The 20,167-nt window shown below is 44.7% G+C and overlaps 1 protein-coding gene and 1 long non-coding RNA gene across 3 annotated transcripts in view; one reads left to right on the top strand and one right to left on the bottom strand.

Annotated features, from left to right (window-relative positions):
* LOC118552378 (uncharacterized) overlaps nt 1–20,167 on the top strand; it is a 604,572-nt gene that overhangs the window by 223,371 nt on the left and 361,034 nt on the right. The gene's annotated exons all lie outside the window — the stretch shown is intronic.
* RPTN (repetin) lies at nt 4,459–6,648 on the bottom strand. Its single transcript, XM_078071636.1, is given in 4 exon segments — nt 4,459–5,390; nt 5,392–6,313; nt 6,316–6,466; nt 6,610–6,648. Coding segments are annotated over 4 exon segments (1,848 nt in total). The 3' UTR covers nt 4,459–4,654.

Below are 20,167 nucleotides of genomic sequence, written 5' to 3'. Positions count from 1 at the left end.
TCCTGTTTGGGAATGCTAAGACCAAGATGCTATTTGATGTCCCAGTGGAAATGCCAAAGAGATAATTGGATATAGGAGTCTGGGATTTAAGAAAGAGGTAGGGCTAGAGATGAAGACTGAGAGTCTTAGAAATAGTGGTGATATTTGGAGCTGTAGGAGTGGACAAGATAACCATAGTTAGAAAAGAGAAGGTGGCTGATGAGTGAGTCCCAAGGGGAAGATATCTTTTACAAAGGAATGGTATCTTTCTGGTGTGGGTAGATTTGGCGGACCTTTTGTGAATTAGCTTCATGGTGTGCATGGTTCTCTCAGAGTTTGAGAGTAGAGACAGTGCTTAAGGCGGGGGCGATCTGATGTTTGGTCATTCCAGTTGAGGAAATTGGGAAGGTTGCTTTCTGGTTTAGATCCAGAGAGCTGCTTTTTTTACCCGCTGCAGAGCAGTCAGTGCAGTGCAGTAGGACGTCTCTCCTCCATGCTTTCACAGGGGGTCTCCCTTTCTGGTCTTTTGGCCTTAGAGCTTGGATAACCTCCCAGTCTGTGCTTATGTTGTACCTGTGATGGGGAGTTACCCAGACCAAATTCATGTCCCTCCTTATAGTAGCCATTTCTCTTTATCCCATTATCTCTTTATCTCCTGCTGGTTTTCCTCTTTTCCTCTCATTTTCTGCTCAGAAAACTTTTGTGGCTCCTACTACTAACAAAAAAAAATTCCAAACTCTTCAAGGTGGATTTTGAAGTCCTCCGTGATCCAGCTCTATTTGTCCTTCCAGCTTTTACTCTCTGCTTTCTCTCTTTAGTGTTTCCTTGGAACTTCCTTCACCATGTGGCACTCATGCTGTTCCCCCTGCCTAGAATGCCTAAATCCTCCCACCCTTCACTGCCCAGCTGACCCACTGAAAGCCCCCAGGAACCCTTAGCAGCTTATAGATTTTGAAACCTCTCAGCTTTGGGTTTATTTTCCACCCTCTAGTTTAGCTTTCTGGGGAGGTCCTCAGTTACAGAGAATATTTGTGAAGAAGACCCATCTTACTCCTGGACAATTATGCCATTTAAACAGCAGCCAACATCCCCATCGAGCTTAAGGCCCACAACAAGCCATGACCCTTCTCATCTCCACTCCCTCAGGATCATGACCCTAGCTTAGATGCTTTCCTCCATGCAAGCTTATCTCAGTCCTTCCACACAATTACTTACTCCCTTCTCGGTGTTATGACAGCAATTTTCTTTTTTTTTTTTAATTTTCTTTTTCCCCTTTTTATTTATTTATTTATTTATTTATTTACTTATTATTTTTATAAAAATTTTTTTTATTATGTTATGTTTGGCACCATACAGTACATCATTAGTTTTTGATGTAGCGTTCCATGATTCATTGTTTTCGTATAACACCCAGTGCTCCATGCAGTACGTGCCCTCCTTAATACCCATCACCGGGTCAACCCATCCCCCCACCCACGTCCCCTCCAAAACCCTCAGTTTGTTTCTCACAGTCCATAGTCTCCCATGGTTCATCTCCCCCTCTTATTTCCACCCCCTTCATTTTTCCCTTCCTTCTCCTAATGTCCTCCATGCTATTCCTTATGTTCCACAAATAAGTGAAACCATATGATAATTGACTTTCTCTGCTTGACTTATTTCACTTAGCATAATCTCCTCCAGTCCCATCCGTGTTGATGTAAAAGTTGGGTATTCATCGTTTCTGAGGGCTGAGTAATATTCCGGTGTATATATGAACCACATCTTCTTTATCCATTCATCTGTTGAAGGGCATCTCGGCTCTTTCCACAGTTTGGCTATTGTGGACATTACTGCTATGAACATTTTTTCCCGCCTTTTTAAAAAAATTTAAGCTCATTTAATTAACATATAATGTATTATTAGTTTCAGAGGTAGAGTTCAGTGATTCATCAGTCTTATGTAACACCCAGTGCTCATTATGTCCCATGCCCTCCTTAATGTCCATCACCCAGTTATCCCATCCCTCCACCCCCCTCCCTTCCAGCAACCTGTTTGTTTCCTATGATTAAGAGTCTCTTATGGTTTGTCTCCCTCTCTGATTTCATCTTGTTTTATTTTTTCCTCCTTTCCTCTATGCTCCTCTGATTTGTTTCTTAAATTCCACATATGAGTGAAATCATATGATAATTGTCTTTCTCTGATTGACTTATTTCAGTCAGCATAATACCCTCTAGTTCTATCCACATTGTTGCAAATGGCAAGATTTCATTTTTGATGGCTGAATAATATTCCATTGTATATATATACCACATCTTCTTTATCCATTCATCTGTCATTGGACATCTGGGCTCTTTCCATAGTTTGGCTATTGTGGACATTGCTGCTATAATGACAGCAATTTTCTTGTACTTATGACATCTTGCTTTACTTAATGGTTGTTTGCTGTACACATATTTCTTACTAGATTGTAATCTCCTTGAGGGAAGGGGCTGCTGTTATGAGTCTATATATCCTTCCTATGGTGAATCCAATGGCCCTCAACATCCATTCTTATCTCCTTCTATATTTCCTAGACTCCCTTGTAGCTAGAGTTCTGGATATGAATTATGTTTTTCCAATTAGATGTGTTTACGTGATATTTGGAAGCTATGGTGATTTTTGCTATTTCTTTTGGTAAACAGGGTTATGGAACATGGTTGTTGACAGGCAGATTTGGGAGCAATGCCAGCAGCGTCTGGATCCCAGCTTTCTGATTGCTGGATTACAGTACTATGGATGTCTTGACCTCAATAATTCTGGGCGTCACTTACTGATTTCTAATAATTCAGCTCTTATAATTCTAGGCATTAAATGTTCTATTGCTTAAAATATCAAAAAAGGTTGCTGTTTCATTCACCTTCACCCTTGACTGAATAAGGGTCAAATTTAGCCTCTTTTGTCTGTTACTACATAAATATTACTATGTACATTTTTAGCTGAATTTTTCCTGAAGCCAGACTAAGTTCTTCCATCTGCCCACCTATTCAGCAAACAATTATGAGTGCCCCTGGACATTGGTGGCTGCACTAAGTGCTGAGCAGTACATAGTTGAGTACAATACAGTCTTATTCCCTGGTAGGGGAGATAATCACAATAGTGTGTGTGTGACAAATGTTATAAGAGAAATGAATGGGAATGTAAAGGAAGGAGTGCTTGGAGTGTCCAGGAAGGCTGCCCAGAAGATGTGATGTTTTAGTTGGGACACAGAGGATGCCCAGGTTTTTACCTGGCAGAAGCAAGGGGGAGGTACTCCAGGCTATGGAATGGTATATTCAAAGATATGAGTTAATGAAAGACCCTGATAAACTAAGAAAAGGTCAAGTCCTTGGTATGGCTGGAGGACTTAGTGCTCCTTGGAGGGGCTTTTCATGGGACTAAGCTGGATAGGTCATCTGGGTCAGATGGTGAAGGGCCTAGGTGTCATGCTAAGGAGTGTGAACTTCATCTTAAAGTCACTGGGAGTCACTGAAGAGGAGGGAAATTAAAGGCAGTGGACATGGAGAAGTGGGAAGAGATCCAAGAGATATGAAGGATGTAAAGTTGGCAAGACTTAATGACCATTTGAATGTGGAGGCGAATGAGGGCAACGGTCAACTTTGACTCCTCTGTGGGGGAAGGAGCTGAAAATATTTAGATAAATTCCTTTTGACCTTTTGTTATTTGTTTCATATTAATTCCTCTTCTTTCTCTTCCTTCTCCTTTCTCTTCCATTCCTCTCCTCCTCCTCCTCCTTCTTCTTCTCCCTTTTTTTCTTCAGTGCTCAGGAACTCAAAGAACAAAGGCATCTTAGAAGTCAAGAAATGTGGCCTTATTTTTGGAAAACTGCACCCAAGTGAAGATAAGATAGCATGTTCCCACCATGAAGAAGGAAAAGAGTCATTGAGATCATTGCTCACCAATCATTTATTGGGTATTTTAATACAATTCCATTGATTTTCTTTGAAGGGTTTTCAGGAGCTATGGATGGACAGTTTTGGCTTGCTGGAAGCTGCAGGCAGATGACATATTCTTTCTCTGTGTTTTATATGATCAGAAACTGGATAGATATGAAGCTGGAACCAGTCCAGTCAGCGGTAGTGATAGCAGCTCAGGGGACAGTCCCTCTGGTGAAGGGTGGGAGCCTGGGCATGGGAGATATTGTGGACTTCAGAGATGACTCTCCTAGAAGCCTCTCACCATGTTTCATTTTAGTGTAGGCTATGAGGTTTGCAATTCCCAGTGTTTCATCCACCGGAGCCCAAAGCCACCAAAGTCCAGCTGTCCTGTCCTCAGGCTGTAATATGTATCTTCAGAATACCTTTCCTGTTTCTGAATTTTTGGGAGAAGTTTCTACCATTCAGTGATCCAACCATGTCCCACCTACACAGATGGAAAACCAAGAAATGATTTAAATCCCCAAAGTAATCAAAATTGGAATCTGATTATGTCACCCAACTTACCACTCAGATTTAACCCAACCAGAACACCCTAGAATTGCTGCTCAAAGAATGGACATGCCCTAAAAGTGAATACTAGTTCTCAAAAGCATCCTTGCAAGTAGATAGAAGAGAGAAGAAAGACATACGTTTTCAATCTCTTAAACAGAAGTAAGGATAAACTTGACATGTAGATTTCTTCCCTAGCTTCAGGTTGCTTTTAGCTCTGGTGTGTGCACAGCCTAATGCTGATTCCTTTTCTGCTCTTGTACATAGTCATGGAGGGGGTTGGGAGTAGGAGATGCTTTGGTAGGGTGACTTCCACCCTGTTGTCTCCTTGGGGGCCTCCCACCACTCTGGGTGGGGTGGAAGGTCAGGTTACTGCGTCTTCCCTGTGAACCTCGCCTCTGGCTATTCTCATTCATGTGGATTTTTTCTCTATTAGCACAGCCTTGCTGGGTCCCATAAGATTGTTGATCCTGGGATCCTTGATACCTTTCTTCCTCCTCAAGGGTTTGCCTATCCCATTGTTGCTGACAGTTTTGACTCTCTTCGTGGGCTTCCCTGTCTCGTTGCTGACGGGTCTGCTCATCTTTGTGGGTTTGCCTGTCCTGTCTCTGACGGGTCTGCTCATCTTCGTGGGTTTGCCTGTCCTGTCTCTGACGGGTCTGCTTATCTTCGTGGGTTTGCCTGTCCCGTCTCTGACGGGTCTGCTCATCTTCGTGGGTTTGCCTGTCCCTTCTCTGACCGGTCTGCTCATCTTCGTGCGTTTGCCTGTCCCGTCTCTGATGGGTCTGCTCATCTTCGTGGGTTTGCCTGTCCCTTCTTTGACGGGTCTGCTCATCTTCATGGGTTTGCCTGTCCCGTCTCTGATGGGTCTGCTCACTTTCGTGGGTTTGCCTGTCCTGTCTCTGATGGCTTTTTTCCTCTTCATGGGTTTGCCTGGCTTGCTTCTCCCATGGAGTTACCTGACTCTCAACCATGTCTGCCCCAGCTTTGGTGGCCCTGCTCTTCCTCTGCCTGGTGGCTCTGCCCCTCTCCATGACTTTGCCTAGCCTGGGCCTGTCTGTGGTCCTGCTCACAACCACATGATTGCCAGTCACCCCTTTTGTAACCGCATGACCTTTCTTGCTGGATATGTGCAATGAGTTTGTGTTGGTGGTGTTGGCTATCCTCCTCAGGCTCCCATGCCTGGTGGCTGTTCTGCTGGCCTTCCCTAGACTGGAATCTCTGCCCCTGATTTCGAGTCATTTCCTGTCCTTGAGTCTTTTGACTTAGTCTCCCTGACCTTCCTGATTGCTCAACATATGAGTCTCTGCTTGTTCCCTCACTTCCTTGGAGGTAACTATTTTGCCCTGTTACCCCAATCTCTGACTGACCATAGTGAGAGCTCAGGCCCTGTCTGTCCGTCTGACTATAATGATAACCCTGGCCTTGTCTGTCTGTCTGACCATAGTGAGAACTCTGGCCTAGTCTGTCTGTCTGGCCATAGTGGGAACTCTGGCCTTGTCTGTCCGCCTGGCCATAGTGAGAACTCTGGCCTTGTCTGTCTGTCTGGCTACACTGAGAACCTAGGCCTTTTCTGTCTCTCTGACCATGGTGAGAACTCTGGCCTTGTCTATCTGTCTGGCCATAATGAAAACTCTGGCCTTGTCTGTCTGTTTGGCTAAACTTAGAACCTAGGCCTTGTCTGTCTTTCTGACCATAGTGAGAACTCTGGCCTTGTCTGTCTTTCTGGCCATAGTGGGAACTCTGGTCTTATCTGTCTGCCTGGCCATAGTGAGAACTCTGGCCTTGTCTGTCTTTCTGGCCATAGCGGGAACTCTGGCCTTGTCTGTCTGTCTGGCCACACTGAAAACTCTGGCCTTGTCTGTTTGTCTGACCATAGTGAGAACTCTGGCATTGTCTGTCTGGCCATATTGAAAGTCCAATTCTTGTCTATCTCTCTGACTGTAGCCTGATTCCTGATCCAGCCTCTGAGACTGTTCATGATAAGAACCTGATTCCTGTTGGTTTGTCTGGCCATAACGAGAATCGTGAACTTGTTTCTCACACTGACTTAAGGCAAAGATATATCCTTGTCTTTTAGGCAGGCTACTGCTAGATTTATGTCTCCATCTTTGACCATAGCTGGAGTCCCTATCCTGTCTCTCAGACTGATCATAGTGGGAGTCCCTATCCTGTCTCTCTGACTGACCGTAGCAGAAGTCCCTATCCTGTCCCTCAGACTGACCATAGCGGGAATCCCTATCCTGTCTCTCAGACCGACTGCAGCTGGAGTCCCTATCCTGTCTCTTAGACTGACCATAGCGGGAGTCCCTATCCTGTCTCTCTGACTGACCACAGCGGGAGTCCCTATCCTGTCTCTCAGACTGACCATAGCGGGAGTCCCTATCCTGTCTCTCTGACTGATCCTGGTGGACATCCTGGTTTTGTCTCTCAGACTGAGTGCAGTGCGAGTCCTGCCTTTCTCCCTCATGCCTCTGCCTGTGTTGCCTGCCTGTATTTTCTGGAAACTTATTGTCTCGTGTTCCCTCCTGCTCCCCTTCTTGCTGAGAGATTCTGTCTCCACATGACTTATTATACAGTTTATGATAGCAGGCTTGGGCCAATTGGAACACCAACAAGAGATATTCATGAAAATCAACATGTCCATTTCTGTCTTTATCCAAGAGGCTCGGGATGGTGTCCACCGTGTCTGGGTCATTTGGTCTCTGTGAGAAAATAAAACAAAGAGCAAAATCAGCTGTTCTCCTGTGGATACTGTGTGCTAGTATCTATGTCCCAGACTCTTCACTCCTGTATGAGCCTTCCTTGGTTGGAAACCATTAATCTGAAATGGCTTGGGCTTGGTTCTAGCCCAACGGATCAACTGGTCCTCAGAACTGCATCTCTTGCTGGACCAATGGGGGCATGATTATTCCATCCCATCACATGCTATATCGTAATTATTTTTTACTTATTTCTTTCCAACCACACTATGAGGTCCTAAAGGGAGGAGAAGCTGGTTTTATTCATGTTTGCATTCCCAGTGCCTAGGATGACTTGAATGGATGAATGAGAAGATGTGTGGACAGAAATCAAGATACGAATCTAGAATTTCTTCTGAGAAATTATTACTGGTTTGAAGTTGTGCTCCCTTCTGTCAAGCTCAGCTATAAGAAGGTGTGTGTGTGTGTGTGTGTGTGTGTGTGTGTGTGTGTGTGTATGCCTGTGAGCACGTGTGTCTGCTGGGAGAGAAGTACTGAGGAGCTGCCTGAAAATCTTTAGCTACAGGGTGGATGGAGCATGACCAGATCAAACAAAAAACATCAAACCCTGGATGCAAGTGTCAGAGTCACTCACACTTGACTTCATGGGGCCAGAATCTATGCATCTTACCCAGAGGATATCTCCAAGCTCAGCCAAGAGCAGCTGCTTCAACTCCTTCTTGCAGAGCAAGGTACATTTCCCATTCTCTTTAGTGTATTTCTGGAACACCTTGATCACAGTGAGTATGCTGTTCAGGAGTTGAGCCATTTTAACAAAAATGGGTAAACCTAAAAGAAGAAACAAGATTTTTTCTGTGTTTAGGATGAAGACCAGGAGATAGCATTTCCAGAGGGCAAGTGGCCCTTTTTGGTCAGGGAAAGAAGTTTAAGAAATGATAGAGCCCCTTCTTAGCCATACCCCTCACTCCCTTTGATCCACATTCAGGCTCAAAATATCATGTACTACAGTGGGAGATGGGCACAAACTATGGGTCCCTGACTAGGAAAAGTGACAATTTCCTAAAAAGTGAAGAACATATGGTAGGTGGTTTACATGCCCCATCCCCTACTCCAGGTGGAACTTGCTTGATTGAAACTCTTTTATTAGAATAAAAAGGAAGGGAGGTCAGGAGGCCCACAGAGGCAGGGCCAGAAGCCAGTATAGTAAGACATAATTTTCCACCAACTAAATAGACCCCACTGAATAGGCCTCAGTCTTCAAATGACCATTGCTCAAGTGGGAAAGAAGGCTAGAGGTCTCTTGCCATGGGCCAAGCAAGCTTTCTGGATAGCTAAATTACAGCAAGTACTTCTGGCCTGGATGGTCATTTGGGGTATGCTTATAAAGTAGAATAAATTAATATAAAAACTATTACCAATAAAAATAGCAAGCCAAATTTTAACTGCACAGATGATAGGAAGTGTATATAATCAGCTAGATTCCACAATGGCCATGTTGGAAAACTAAGGTCTTTTGGGATCTGGATCTCAGTGACATTTCTTCCTGTGCTGTAAAAATTCTAGTTATTGGGTTTATAAGCCTCCAAGAAGCCCTAACTGCAAAGCATATTGGAATTCCAAAAGCATACAGTGATGCCTATAAGGATGCATGGCACAATGAATTGCATGGGATATACTGAGTTCCTTATGGTATTTCACTGCAATGAGACGTGAATGTTACTGTGGCCCTGTGGTCTAGGGCCTCAACCCCAATGAGCTCTAAACTTTTCGGTCTTGCCTTACTTGCATGAAGGGTCAATGCTGCACTATGGGAGACTAAGCTATCCACCAATAGTTCTAGCCCTCAGTTTTGGGATGCCCAGGACATGCTGAAACAAAGACATGCATATTTTACAGTCTCTGAAGTGGGCCACCCCAGCTATCATCATATTCTCAGATAGAGCCAAAAACGAAGCAAGATTCTACCCAGACCTGTCACACACAGGGAACAGTCTCAGACCTCCCCAGCCTAGCACATTATAGCTGCTATCAAGAGCCTTGTAGATACTGCCATAACCCACTCCTCTGACCATCCCCCCCTTCCAGTGCATGCCTTACCTGCTTAAGGAGGAATGAGCAGAAGATTCAGAAGCCAGAGCGGGTACTGGAGACTTGAAAACCCATCCTACTTATAGGGGTTTTAATTGTTCTGCTAGGCCATCCCAGGAGACACCCATTCTGTGGTGGAGCCAGAATCACTCTGGGCCCAGCCCAGCTCAGCCCAGCTTGACTTCTCCCTCTGCAGACTGTTTGGCTTATTTACTTCCCCCACTTACTCACGAACCTGTTTGTCATTAGATAGGTGATACTGTTCAAGTCCCTGCCCCATTTAATTAGAGGAGTGTGTGTGTGCGTGCATGCTATGGGGGTCCCAAAAGACAGGTGTAGGTTGTGTTCATCCTTAATATGTGTCATTTACCAAGACTAATGGAAGACAACAGTTAAATCATACCAAAGAAGGATACTGTTATGGTCATTTTATAAACACCTGTCAGAGTAAGGACTAGTGATTCTAGGTAAATAGCCAGGATATAGTTACTGGAAGAGATTTGTTTTAGGCTATCTTTCTTGTGTAGGTAGATATGTATATATATATTTTTAAAGATTTTATTTATTTGACAGAGAGAGAGAGACAGCGAGAGAGGGAACACAAGCAGGGTGAAGTGGGAGAGGGAGAAGCAGGCTTCCCGCTGAGCAGGAAGCCCGATGTGGGGCTCAATCCCAGGACCCTGGGATCATGACCTGAGCTGAAGGCAGATGCCCAACGACTGAGCCACCCAGGCACCCTAGATATGTATATTTTAATCTATTGACCTGTTTTAATTTTAATTTTTTTTTTTCCATTTAACAGCTCTGCCTGCTAGAGGGAGAATTAGATACATGACCAATTTGGGGAGGAAAGGGTGTGATGATGGTGGAGCTGCCACCTTTTAAGGTCTTCCTAAAAAGTTAGAAGTTGATAGACAATGCGGACGCTATGATATCTGTGAGTAGAGCTGCTGTTGGAGTCACTGCTTATTCCCCACCTCTGCACCTGTGACGTGTCAGCAATGTCTTAAGCATAGGAAATTCTCAGTAACTTTTTGTGGAGTAAGTCAATTACTGATTTTTGGAAGCATTTGAGAATCTTGTGTAAAGTGCAAAAAATTCTAGATTTACCTCTACTTTCTACTTTTGCCTCACATCTAGATCCCTGCTTGGACTTTTTCCTATGTGTCCACACATCAGTCAGTTATTAGTGATGATGCTTGCTATTATTGACTATGTGTTCAGCATTCTGCACGGCAATCACAAAAGTGCAGAGATTTTAGTTCAGTTGGAATAAAGAAGCTTCATGCAGAAAAAGATTTTGAACAGCAGAGCAGGACATGAGAAGTGTGAGTGTCAGAAAACCTCGGTACATGTGGAGTCTTTGTGGGCTAGGCCCAGGCTCCCCTTAGCAGGTAGGATTTGTGTTGTTCCTCATGGAATTCAAGTGGGCAGAAAAGAAAGCAAAGAAATCCTGGTGGGGAGAAGGGAAAGACCAAAGGTACAAGGCAGGAATTTACAGGGTGTGTTTCGATTGTAGTAAGCTGGTGAGTCTGGCTGGAGGGGAGGCTATATAGAAGAATTGAATTAGAGAATTTTAGAGCTGCAAAGGAAATCTAGCTTTAGCCTCTTAATTTTACAGACAAGAAAATTGAGGTCCAGACAGATGGAGTGACTTGCCAAGGGTCTCACACGGTTATGACAAAAGCCAGGCTCAGAATCCTTGTTTTCTGACCTCAACCCAATGTGTTCTTATACATTCTCTGAAGCAGATTTGGGGCCTGCTTTAGGGTTAGTTTTTTTTTTTTTTTTTTTTTGAGATTTTATTTATTTATTTGAGAGAGAGAGAAAATGAGCAGTGGAGAGGGGCAGAGGGAAAGGGAGAAGCAGACTCCTTGCTGAGCAGGGAGCCCAATGTGGGGCTTGATCCCAGGACCCCTGGATCATGACCCGAGTTGAAGGCAGACGCTCAACCAACTGAGCCACCCAGATACCCCTTTAAGGTTAGTTTTAATGAGAAATGGGAAACAAGGAACATTTTGGTCAGGAAAATGACATGATCAAAGCATTGTCTGGGGGAAGATTTTAATCTGACTGCAGTAAGGCGGCCAGCTGTCTCAGTTTGTCTGGGACTAAGGGGTTTCCCAGGGCATGAGACTTTCAGTGCTAAAATGGGGAGAGTTCTGGGCAGCCTGGGACAAGTCAGTCACCAGAGACTGCAGTACACAGGATGAATTAGAAAGAGGAATGTCTGAGCAGGGAGACAATTTAGGAGTCTATTGTGTGGCCCACATGAGAAATGATGAGAGCTTTGACTTGGATATGGCAGTTTCAAACTACATGCCAGTAGCCGGATGAAAGAGGGAAGAAAGGGTGGGGTTTGGGGCTAGATTAGATGAGGGGCAGGGAAAGTGGAGAAGTCAGGAGAGACTCAAGGCTTTAGGCCTGGATAGCTCAGAGAATTGTGTTGTGCAGAAGGAATGTGACTTCTGAAGGGAACCCAATGGGGTTTCAGATTCGACACTCCTCCTGGCATCCCATGGGCTTTCTGCCTCTGGGATCCTGCCATCCTCCCTCCTGCTTGCATCCTCTGCTCTTCGGGGTCTTCTGGCACTGTCAGCACTTGCTTCAGTCTGTTTGTAAATCCCGAGAGTGGGGTCATACTAAGATTCTCTTTCTGCTTTTGAATCTCGACTTGTGAGTGCTATTCAATTATGTCTCTTCTTTCCCATTAGAAGAAAAACCAAGAGAAGGTTTGGTGACCCCAGAGGCAAATAGGGGGAATGGCAGTGGAATGGGTAGGGGGTAAAGACAACAGCCATTGCCATAGAGTGGCAAAGCTGTGGCCCCCAAGATGTTGGCATCTTCCAGGGCTCCCTAGAAACTCTTTCTTTTGGTTAGATGGGCAATTCTCTGCCTGAATCTGCAGTGGGTCTGCTATGTAGCATTCATTCAATGCTTAGTAAATTCCTACAGGAAGATTCCTACAGGAAAAAGAGAGAACTGTGTGTCGCTCAGTCAGTCCGTCAGTGGGGATGTGTGAGCACATGGAGGGCTCTTTTGTAGGCACCGAGACACAGGCACAGCCTTTGTTTTCGAGGAACTTTCAATCTTACTAGGGCATGGGGTACACAGGCTCCTTCTCTGCAGTTGAAATTGCTACTGTCATTGATAGGGGGTTGGGAGAGTTTGGTTAGAGGAAAGAAGGGGAGGATGCAGAAGCTAGAAATAACACATATTTGAAGAAATCATGGAACATACTGGGCAATTTTGGGCAAATCACTTAACCTCTTGGTCTTGTATTTCTTCATCTGTAAAAGGAGAGAGGGTTGGGCTGATCTCCAAGTGTTTTTTTTGGCATTAACATTTTTAAGATTCTGTGATTCTAATCTTAAGTTTAGCTTTAGAGATTCTGTCTTAACTTTGCTCTATTCATGAATGTGTTAAAGGCCTCAGAACTTTGTGCTTCCCAGTCTTCCTCCGTGGAGAAGGTGGTGGGGGGAGATTGTGAACGTTCTGTCACTTAGTTAGCATTTGTACTTTGCATGAGGATTTCTACTGTTTTTGTTCATTGTTTTTCAGTGTGTTTTGCTGCTTTTATTTGCGTTCGTGTTGGAACGTGGCCTTGTGGTCTCAAAGGCAAGATGTTCTTATTTATTTATTTACTTATTTTTCATTAACATATAAAGTATTATTTGTTTCAGGGGTACAGGTCTGTGATTCATCAGTCTTACACAATTCACAGCACTTACCATAGTACATATCCTCCCCAGTGTCCATCACCCAGCCACCCCATCCGTCCCATCCCCCTCCACTCCAGCAACCCTCAGTTTATTTCCTGAGATTAAGAGTCTCTTATAGTTTGTCTCCCTCTCTGGTTTCATCTTGTTTCATTTTTCCCTGCCTTCCCCTATGATCCTTTGTATTGTTTCTAAAATTCCTATATCAGTGAGATCATATGATACTTGTGTTTCTCTGATTGACTTATTTCGCTTAGCATAATACCCTCTAATTCCATCCATGTTGTTGCAATGCAAGATTTCATTCCTTTTGATGGCTGCATAATATTCCATTGTATATATATACCACATCTTCTTTATCCATTCATCTGTTGATGGACATCTAGGCTCTTTGCATAGTTTGGCTATTGTGGACATTGCTGCTATAAACATTGGGGTGCACGTACCCCTTTGGATCCCTACATTTGTATCTTTGGGGTAAATACCCAGTACTGCAATTGCTGGGTCATACGATAGCTCTATTTTCAACTTTTTGAGGAACCTCCATACTGTTTTCCAGAGTGGCTTCATCAGCTTGCATTCCCACCAACAGTGTAGGAGGGTTCCCATTTCTCTGCATCCTCGCCAACATCTGTCATTTCCTGACTTGTCAATTTTAGCCATTCTGACTGGTGTAAGGTGGTATCTCATTGAGGTTTTGATTTGTATTTACCTGATGCCGAGTGGTGTTGAGTACTTTTTCATGTGTCTGTTGGTCATTTGGATGTCTTCTTTGGAAAAATGTCTGTTCATGTCTTCTGCCCATTTCTTGATTGGATTATTTGTTCTTTGGGTGTTGAGTTAATAAGTTCTTTATAGATTTTGGATACTAGCCCTTTATCTGATATGTTATTTGCAATATCTTCTCCCATTCTGTCGGTTATCTTTTGGTTTTGTTGACTGTTTCCTTTGCTATGCAAAAGCTTTTTATCTTGATGAAGTCCCAATAGTTCATTTTTGCCCTTGCTTCCCTTAAAGGCAAGATGTTTTTAAGCTACAATTTATTGAGGTCTTATTGTATGCTAGGCTCTATTCTAAGCATTTTATATGTGTTATCTTGCTTAATTTCCAGAACAACTCCACGAGGTAGGGAATATTATCATCAGTTTTCAAACAGAGAAACTGAGGGTCAGAGAAAGATAAATAACTTGCCCAGGGTCATGCAGCTTGTAACAGTTGAACTGGGTATTGAACCCACACCTTCCTGGCTCCAAAGCCCTTGTTTGCAACCCCTGTTTGTATCACCCTTTGTAACATGACTGGTGATTGCCTGCTCTGCAATGAGAGAAATAGTTTTCTACAAGAGCTAAAGTAAGAACAAAGTAACTTCCTAATGACATGTTCTGATGGAATCCAACTTTGAAATGAGAACCTTCTGATGCTTAGCCAGTCAAATATTTATTATTTTCCCATGCATCTCACCTACCTAAATGGTTCCAACACTGAAGGAGCTTGTGATCTATTTGGAGAGACTAGCAGATGCTTATTCTTAATTTTTTAAAAACATGCATACAAAAAGTATCCTTCTGTCTTTACAGTTGACAGAATGAGAGGGAAGAAGTTCCATGGGTTGCCCATTCCTTTCAGGTCTTGACCCTATTAAAGCCTTTGCTGTTCATTTCCCATGGGATGCAGATGTGCCTAGTGGGTGTGACAGGTACTATTTTGAGCTAATGGAGTTTTCAGGAAGTCTCCTTGCATATTTTGACCAAATCATTAAGGATAATTATCATGGAACTCTTAGACTTCCTTTTTCCTTCTGTTGAGAAGTTGGGTGCCTATTTAGAGATGAAATCCTCAGGACCCAGAGAATGGCTGTTTGTATGACAAAGGAAGGCCCCTGTGTAATCCTGGGGCAGGCTCTCCATTCCTGCTTAGCTTTTGGAATTAAGCAGGTAGATAAACTGCAGATGGGGAAAATGACCACCTTTCCCTGGAGAGGAGTGGGACTAATTAATAGGCATAAAAGTCTTTGAGATTTCTTGATATTGAAAGGTCATTTATTATCATCTACACAAATAAGTTCTCATTTTAAAAATCTTTCCTTGCAGATGAATTACCCTCCTGTTAATTATAGGCCATCTCCCTATTAATGACATCTATGAGAGTCAGTGGTTTTTGAAGGTAACACTGGCCTCAGCAATATTTTAACTTTGTTGGAAAATGTGTTTTGAGCCAAAGGAAAGGGATGTTGGGTTCTTGGGGTCTGGTGCACAGGTTTGCATCTGGAGCTGGACTTCCTACAGCCAGCATGTAGCCCAGCTTTTTCTTCCATCATAGCTTTTGTTTTTGGATAGAAGATCGCATCATCCCCCACCTTCCCAGTGTTTCAGACCATGTTCCCCCCACCACCCCATGAAATGAGCAAGAAAGTGTCAGAAATTATTGCTGAGCACAGCCCATGGGGTTTTAGATAATTCCCTAGAATATAGTTAATAATGCTACAGACCAAAACATATGTCCTTAAAGTCTGCCACGTGTGACTGAAATTGGATCATTCAGGTTAGGTTTCTGAGTTTTTTTCTGCTTTTTGTTAAAGAGCTTTATTGAGATGTAATTCATATGCCATACAACACACCCATTTAAAGCGTGCCATTATATTTTTTAGTATTGTGTAACCATCATTAAAATCTCATTTTTAGAACATTTTCTTCCCTCCCTGCCTCCCCAAGAAACCCTATGCCCATTCACAGTCATTCCCTATTCTGCCCTCTTCCATCCCATGCTGCTGATCTACTTTCTGTCTCTTTAGATTTGCTTATTCTGGAAATTTCTTGTAAATGGAATCATATAATACGTGGCCTTTTTGGACTGGCTTTGTGCACCTGGCATAATATTTTCAAGGTAGCGCTGTGGCTATGTGCCTCCCGGGCAGGGCGGGGCTTGCGCAACACTCGCAACCCAGCAGCCACCGAAGAACCCACAATAGTAGGCACCTAATAAAGGTTTGTTGACCAAAAGAATGAATGTGTCCTGAGGTAAAGTGGGAGTGGAGGAAATGGGGCAAGGGAGACAGAGAAATATGCTTTGTAATCTGTGAAGTTTCAATTGTATTTTAGGTATTATTAGCAAGTCACTTGGGGTTCCATCAGTGTTTTCCATTCCCCAGCCTCCACCCTTCCACCCCCATGTCAGCTCCTTCAGGATGGGAAGAGGTGAATTTGGGGAGTTTGGGTATGTGGAAATCAGTGCTCGGGCATCTGCTTGTTCCCTTGTAAGAACGGTTGGATCTCCTCCTGATTTTCCCTGCAGCTCCTCCTGGCCCCTCACCTTGGTGCCCCAGAGAGCCCCCGGACTGAGAATTGGAGGCCCTGGCTTCTCATCAGGGCCCAGCTTTCACTGTGAACTTGGAAAGGATATTGCTACTGAGCCAAAGGCAGAGGCTTAACTGACTGAGCCACCCAGGTGCCCCAAGTTCAAAATTCTATTTTTTTTTAAATTTTATTTATTTATTTGAGAGCGAGAGAGATAGCGAGAGGGAGAGGGAGAGAGAGAGCAGCAGCAGGAGGGAGAGCCTCCCTCCCAGGGAGCCTGATGCGGGGCTTGATCCCAGGACTCTGGGATCATGACCTGAGCCGAAGGCAGACACTTAAGCACCTGAGCCACCCAGGTGCCCCCAATTTCAAAATTCTTAACATGCTCTTTGAGGCCCTCCACAGCAAGCAGATCTGTGGTTTCATGTGCTTTTACTTCTTCCTGACCACTGTAGACCACTGTCGACTTCTTGAGTTTCTCTTACTAAACCCTGCAGTGTCCTTTCTATTTCTATTCACACTGCTTCTCCCCCCTGGACCCACTCTTCCCTATTTCTATTAAATTTCTACCCATTTTATTATTTTTAATTTTTTTTATTAAAAAAATTTTTAAGGAAGCTCTATGCCCAACGTGGGGCTTGAACTCATGAGTTGCATACTCTACTGACTGATCCAGCCAGGCACCCAAAATTCTACCCATTTTATTTTATTTTATTTATTTATTTTTAAAAGATTTTATTTATTTATTTGACAGAGAGAGAGACAGCAAGAGAAGGAACACAAGCAGGGGGAGTGGGAGAGGGAGAAGCAGGCTTCCCGCTGAGCAGGGAGCCCGATGTGGGGCTTGATCCCAGGACCCTGGGATCATGACCTGAGCCGAAGGCAGATGCTTAACCGACTGAGCCACCCAGGTGCCCCTACCCATTTTAAACACATTTAAATAGTTACCTTTTCTATAAAAGCATCTCCAACTCTTCCTCACCAGAACTGTCTCCTCTCTGTTCCCGCCCTCCCCATACTCTGTAGCCCTCGCTGTCAGTGTGTGTGATGCTCTCTTTAGTGTTCTGTAGATGGCTGTGTCTGTGTTTGCCTAGCTCACGAGACTGAGCTCTATGAGGGAAAAGACAGTTTCTTAATTCCTCTGCCTGTCTCCTACAAGCTCTGCTTTGCCATTCCCAGTGTTTTTTTTTAGAGCTTCTGCTTTTTTAAAAAATATATGTATTTTTAAGGTTTTATTCATGAGAGACAGAGCAGGGGGAGGGGGGAGAGAGACAGAGAGAGAGAGAGAGAGGCAAAGGCAGAGGGAGAACCCAGCTTTTTTTTTAAATTGACACTGGTGGCTTTCTTTAGTTTCTGTGCCCCCTGGGGAGTGGGATTTTGAAACAAACAGCTAAGTTCTCATTTCATGTGGTCTCAGCCCTGTGTGTTGTTTCCTATGTATACTTCTTATTTCTGAATGAGATGATGAGTTCTCTGTGGGCAGGGACCTTGACTTCCCTTGTTTTGCCCCACACCCCCATGTGCCCTGCCACAGTGCTAGGCCCCCAGTGGGTGGCTGAACTGGACGACTGCCCACTTGTGCAAGTCTGTGCTCCGTGGAGAGTTCTGTGTGGGATTTAGAGCTTGTTTGTGGTTTGACTATTGGGAATAAAGAGAATACTCTGTGAAAATTATAGCTCCGTACAGAGTGTGGGGCAGGAAGATGGGTTTGTAAGCTGGACCGGTGGTGGGCTATGATAATTTCAGGAGGCCTGAGGAATGGCTGCTAGTATTTCGAAGGATTTGCACAGAGAAAGAATAGAGGAACAGTTTTAGTTTCCCCAGAAGATAGCTGGGTGCTATGGATCCCAGACCCAGCTGATGGGGTGGGCTCTGGGCATAGCCTGGGAGCTGCAGCTCTCCCCAGTAGCTGAATGTATCTGTAACACTGGCCAGCATGTGCACATTGAGTTCTGGGGCAGGCAGGCTGAAAGCAGTGTCGGGTGAGCATCAGACTCACTGTGCCTCTAGAGGTCATCTTGCCCTGCCTGGCCCCAAGATGCTCAGTGCCCAGGCCATCCTCAGCAGGTGTCCATCCTGAGGCTCCCCAGAGAAGCAGATTACTCACTGTTCCCGAGAAGCTCATGCCTGTTTCTCATTCCCTCAGCTGTAAGGTGCAGTAGGATGCTGGATCCAGGGTCCTGAGAGAGCAGGGAGAGAAAAGCAGGTAGTCGTGGGGGAGTTACTACAAAGGCTTCAATAAGGGGAGTGATCCTTCAGGGGTCTTTGCCAGCAGAGCACAGAAGGAGTATTAGAGGTCACTAGCTCACAGCCTAGGGGCCCTGGTGGAGATTATCTGGGAGTGGGGAGCGGTACTGTCCCCAATCCTCTGTGATTTATTGTCTGGTTCTCAAAATGAGGGCAGTTGGTGCTTGAATGATACACCTACTCGTCACGTCCACCTAGCAAATTCTTGGCATAGTCAGGAAACAAGGAAGATTGAAGGCCAAGCCAGAGTTTCTTCCTTGATTGGCTCATTCCTTCATTTTTTTGATTTATCCTCTTGACAAAATGTTAAGCGAGGAAGACAACCGTTAACAATGCAAAGGATTCTAGGAGAGGTTACAGCAGAGCTGGGGGCCAGGATTGGGGAAAAGCAAAGTTGTACCATCATTCGTTCTCTCCCCACAGTGGGACCAGCCCAGACAGCACTCCTCGTCCCTCTGCTCCCACCTGCAGTGCCTCACACCCTTTGTGTGCCTCAGCCAGACTCAGTGGCATTGCCACATCCCTTTGCCATGGGTGTTCTGCCTACTCATCCTCTTTAATCCCTAACCCCTTTATTGTGGTCACAGATGCTCCACATGGCCCCAGCACCCTACAGGAAAGAAATCATGAGTTTCTTGTGGCATCCAGAAACAGCACACCTTACTATTTGTCAGAAGGAGAAGAGGAGAGGGATTAGGGGAGGAAAAGTGGCAGCAGAGGGAGAAGCCCAGGCAGGATTTTGTCCTGACACATTGCCCAGGCTGATCAGAGTCAGGAGGAGCCTGGCTGCCTATCTGAGCATCTTGCCTCCGTTTATCTGTGCAGAATGCCAGCCTGCTTCTGCTAGTATGCGAGAGAGAGGCTGGTAGTCCCCTCCACAGGGGGTCCTGGACTCTGACTCTGTCATGCAGAGGTGGGCTGGTGAAGGGGGGTGCAAAGCATTCCCTGCTATCTGGAAGGACCAAAGCCCCTGTACTGTGAGTCTCTCAGGTTCCATAGAACAGGGAGCTTCAAGTATCCAGGGCCTTCCTGCCTTTGAAAAGGGAAAAATTGAGGTCCCTAGAGAGGATGTGAATTTTACAAGGTCACACAACATCACACAAGAAGCCAATAGTAAAGCTAGTTAGAACCCAAATGGTCTAGCACAGGGGTATGACACAGGATCTTTCTTGTCCTGAGACTATGTTCTGCTCTTCTCTCTGGTCCTGTTTACTAACCCCACACCAGGCAGAAAGAACCAGGGTCTGAGGGTCACGCATGTCTGCGTGGGAATCCTAGTTTTGCTCAGGCTTTTTCTCTCCCCCAGCCCCTGGCACAGGGGAGGACGTGGTCAGTGCACATTCTGCTCCCCTTCCTAGGGGCCTGCCCATCATTTCCTTTCTGGAAACTCACCGGGCAGCAGAGGTCCTGACCTACTTGGGCACAGTGCTGACTATATTTAGGCCTCCATTTATAGAATGTTTCAGGAGCTCAAGTACTTTATGGGTAGAGATTAATTACTATCATGATTTATCCTACTAGCCACCCACAGTGGGGAGATGCTGCTCTGAACCACCCCATTTGAGAAGAAGTGGGGGAAATTTCTGAGACTAATCAGGTCTGTGCTATTAATTTGAGTATTGAGGATGTGGAATCATGGAAAGTAGACTGTTTTAGAGAATCTGTTTCATGCTATGCTGTCACCTTTGCCCCGTAAC

Source organism: Halichoerus grypus, chromosome 5 (genome assembly GCF_964656455.1).
Source record: "Halichoerus grypus chromosome 5, mHalGry1.hap1.1, whole genome shotgun sequence".
In the NCBI taxonomy this organism is placed as follows: Eukaryota; Metazoa; Chordata; class Mammalia; order Carnivora; family Phocidae; genus Halichoerus; species Halichoerus grypus.
Note: the sequence above shows the minus strand (reverse complement) of the source record. Positions and strands in the feature narration are given on the sequence as shown.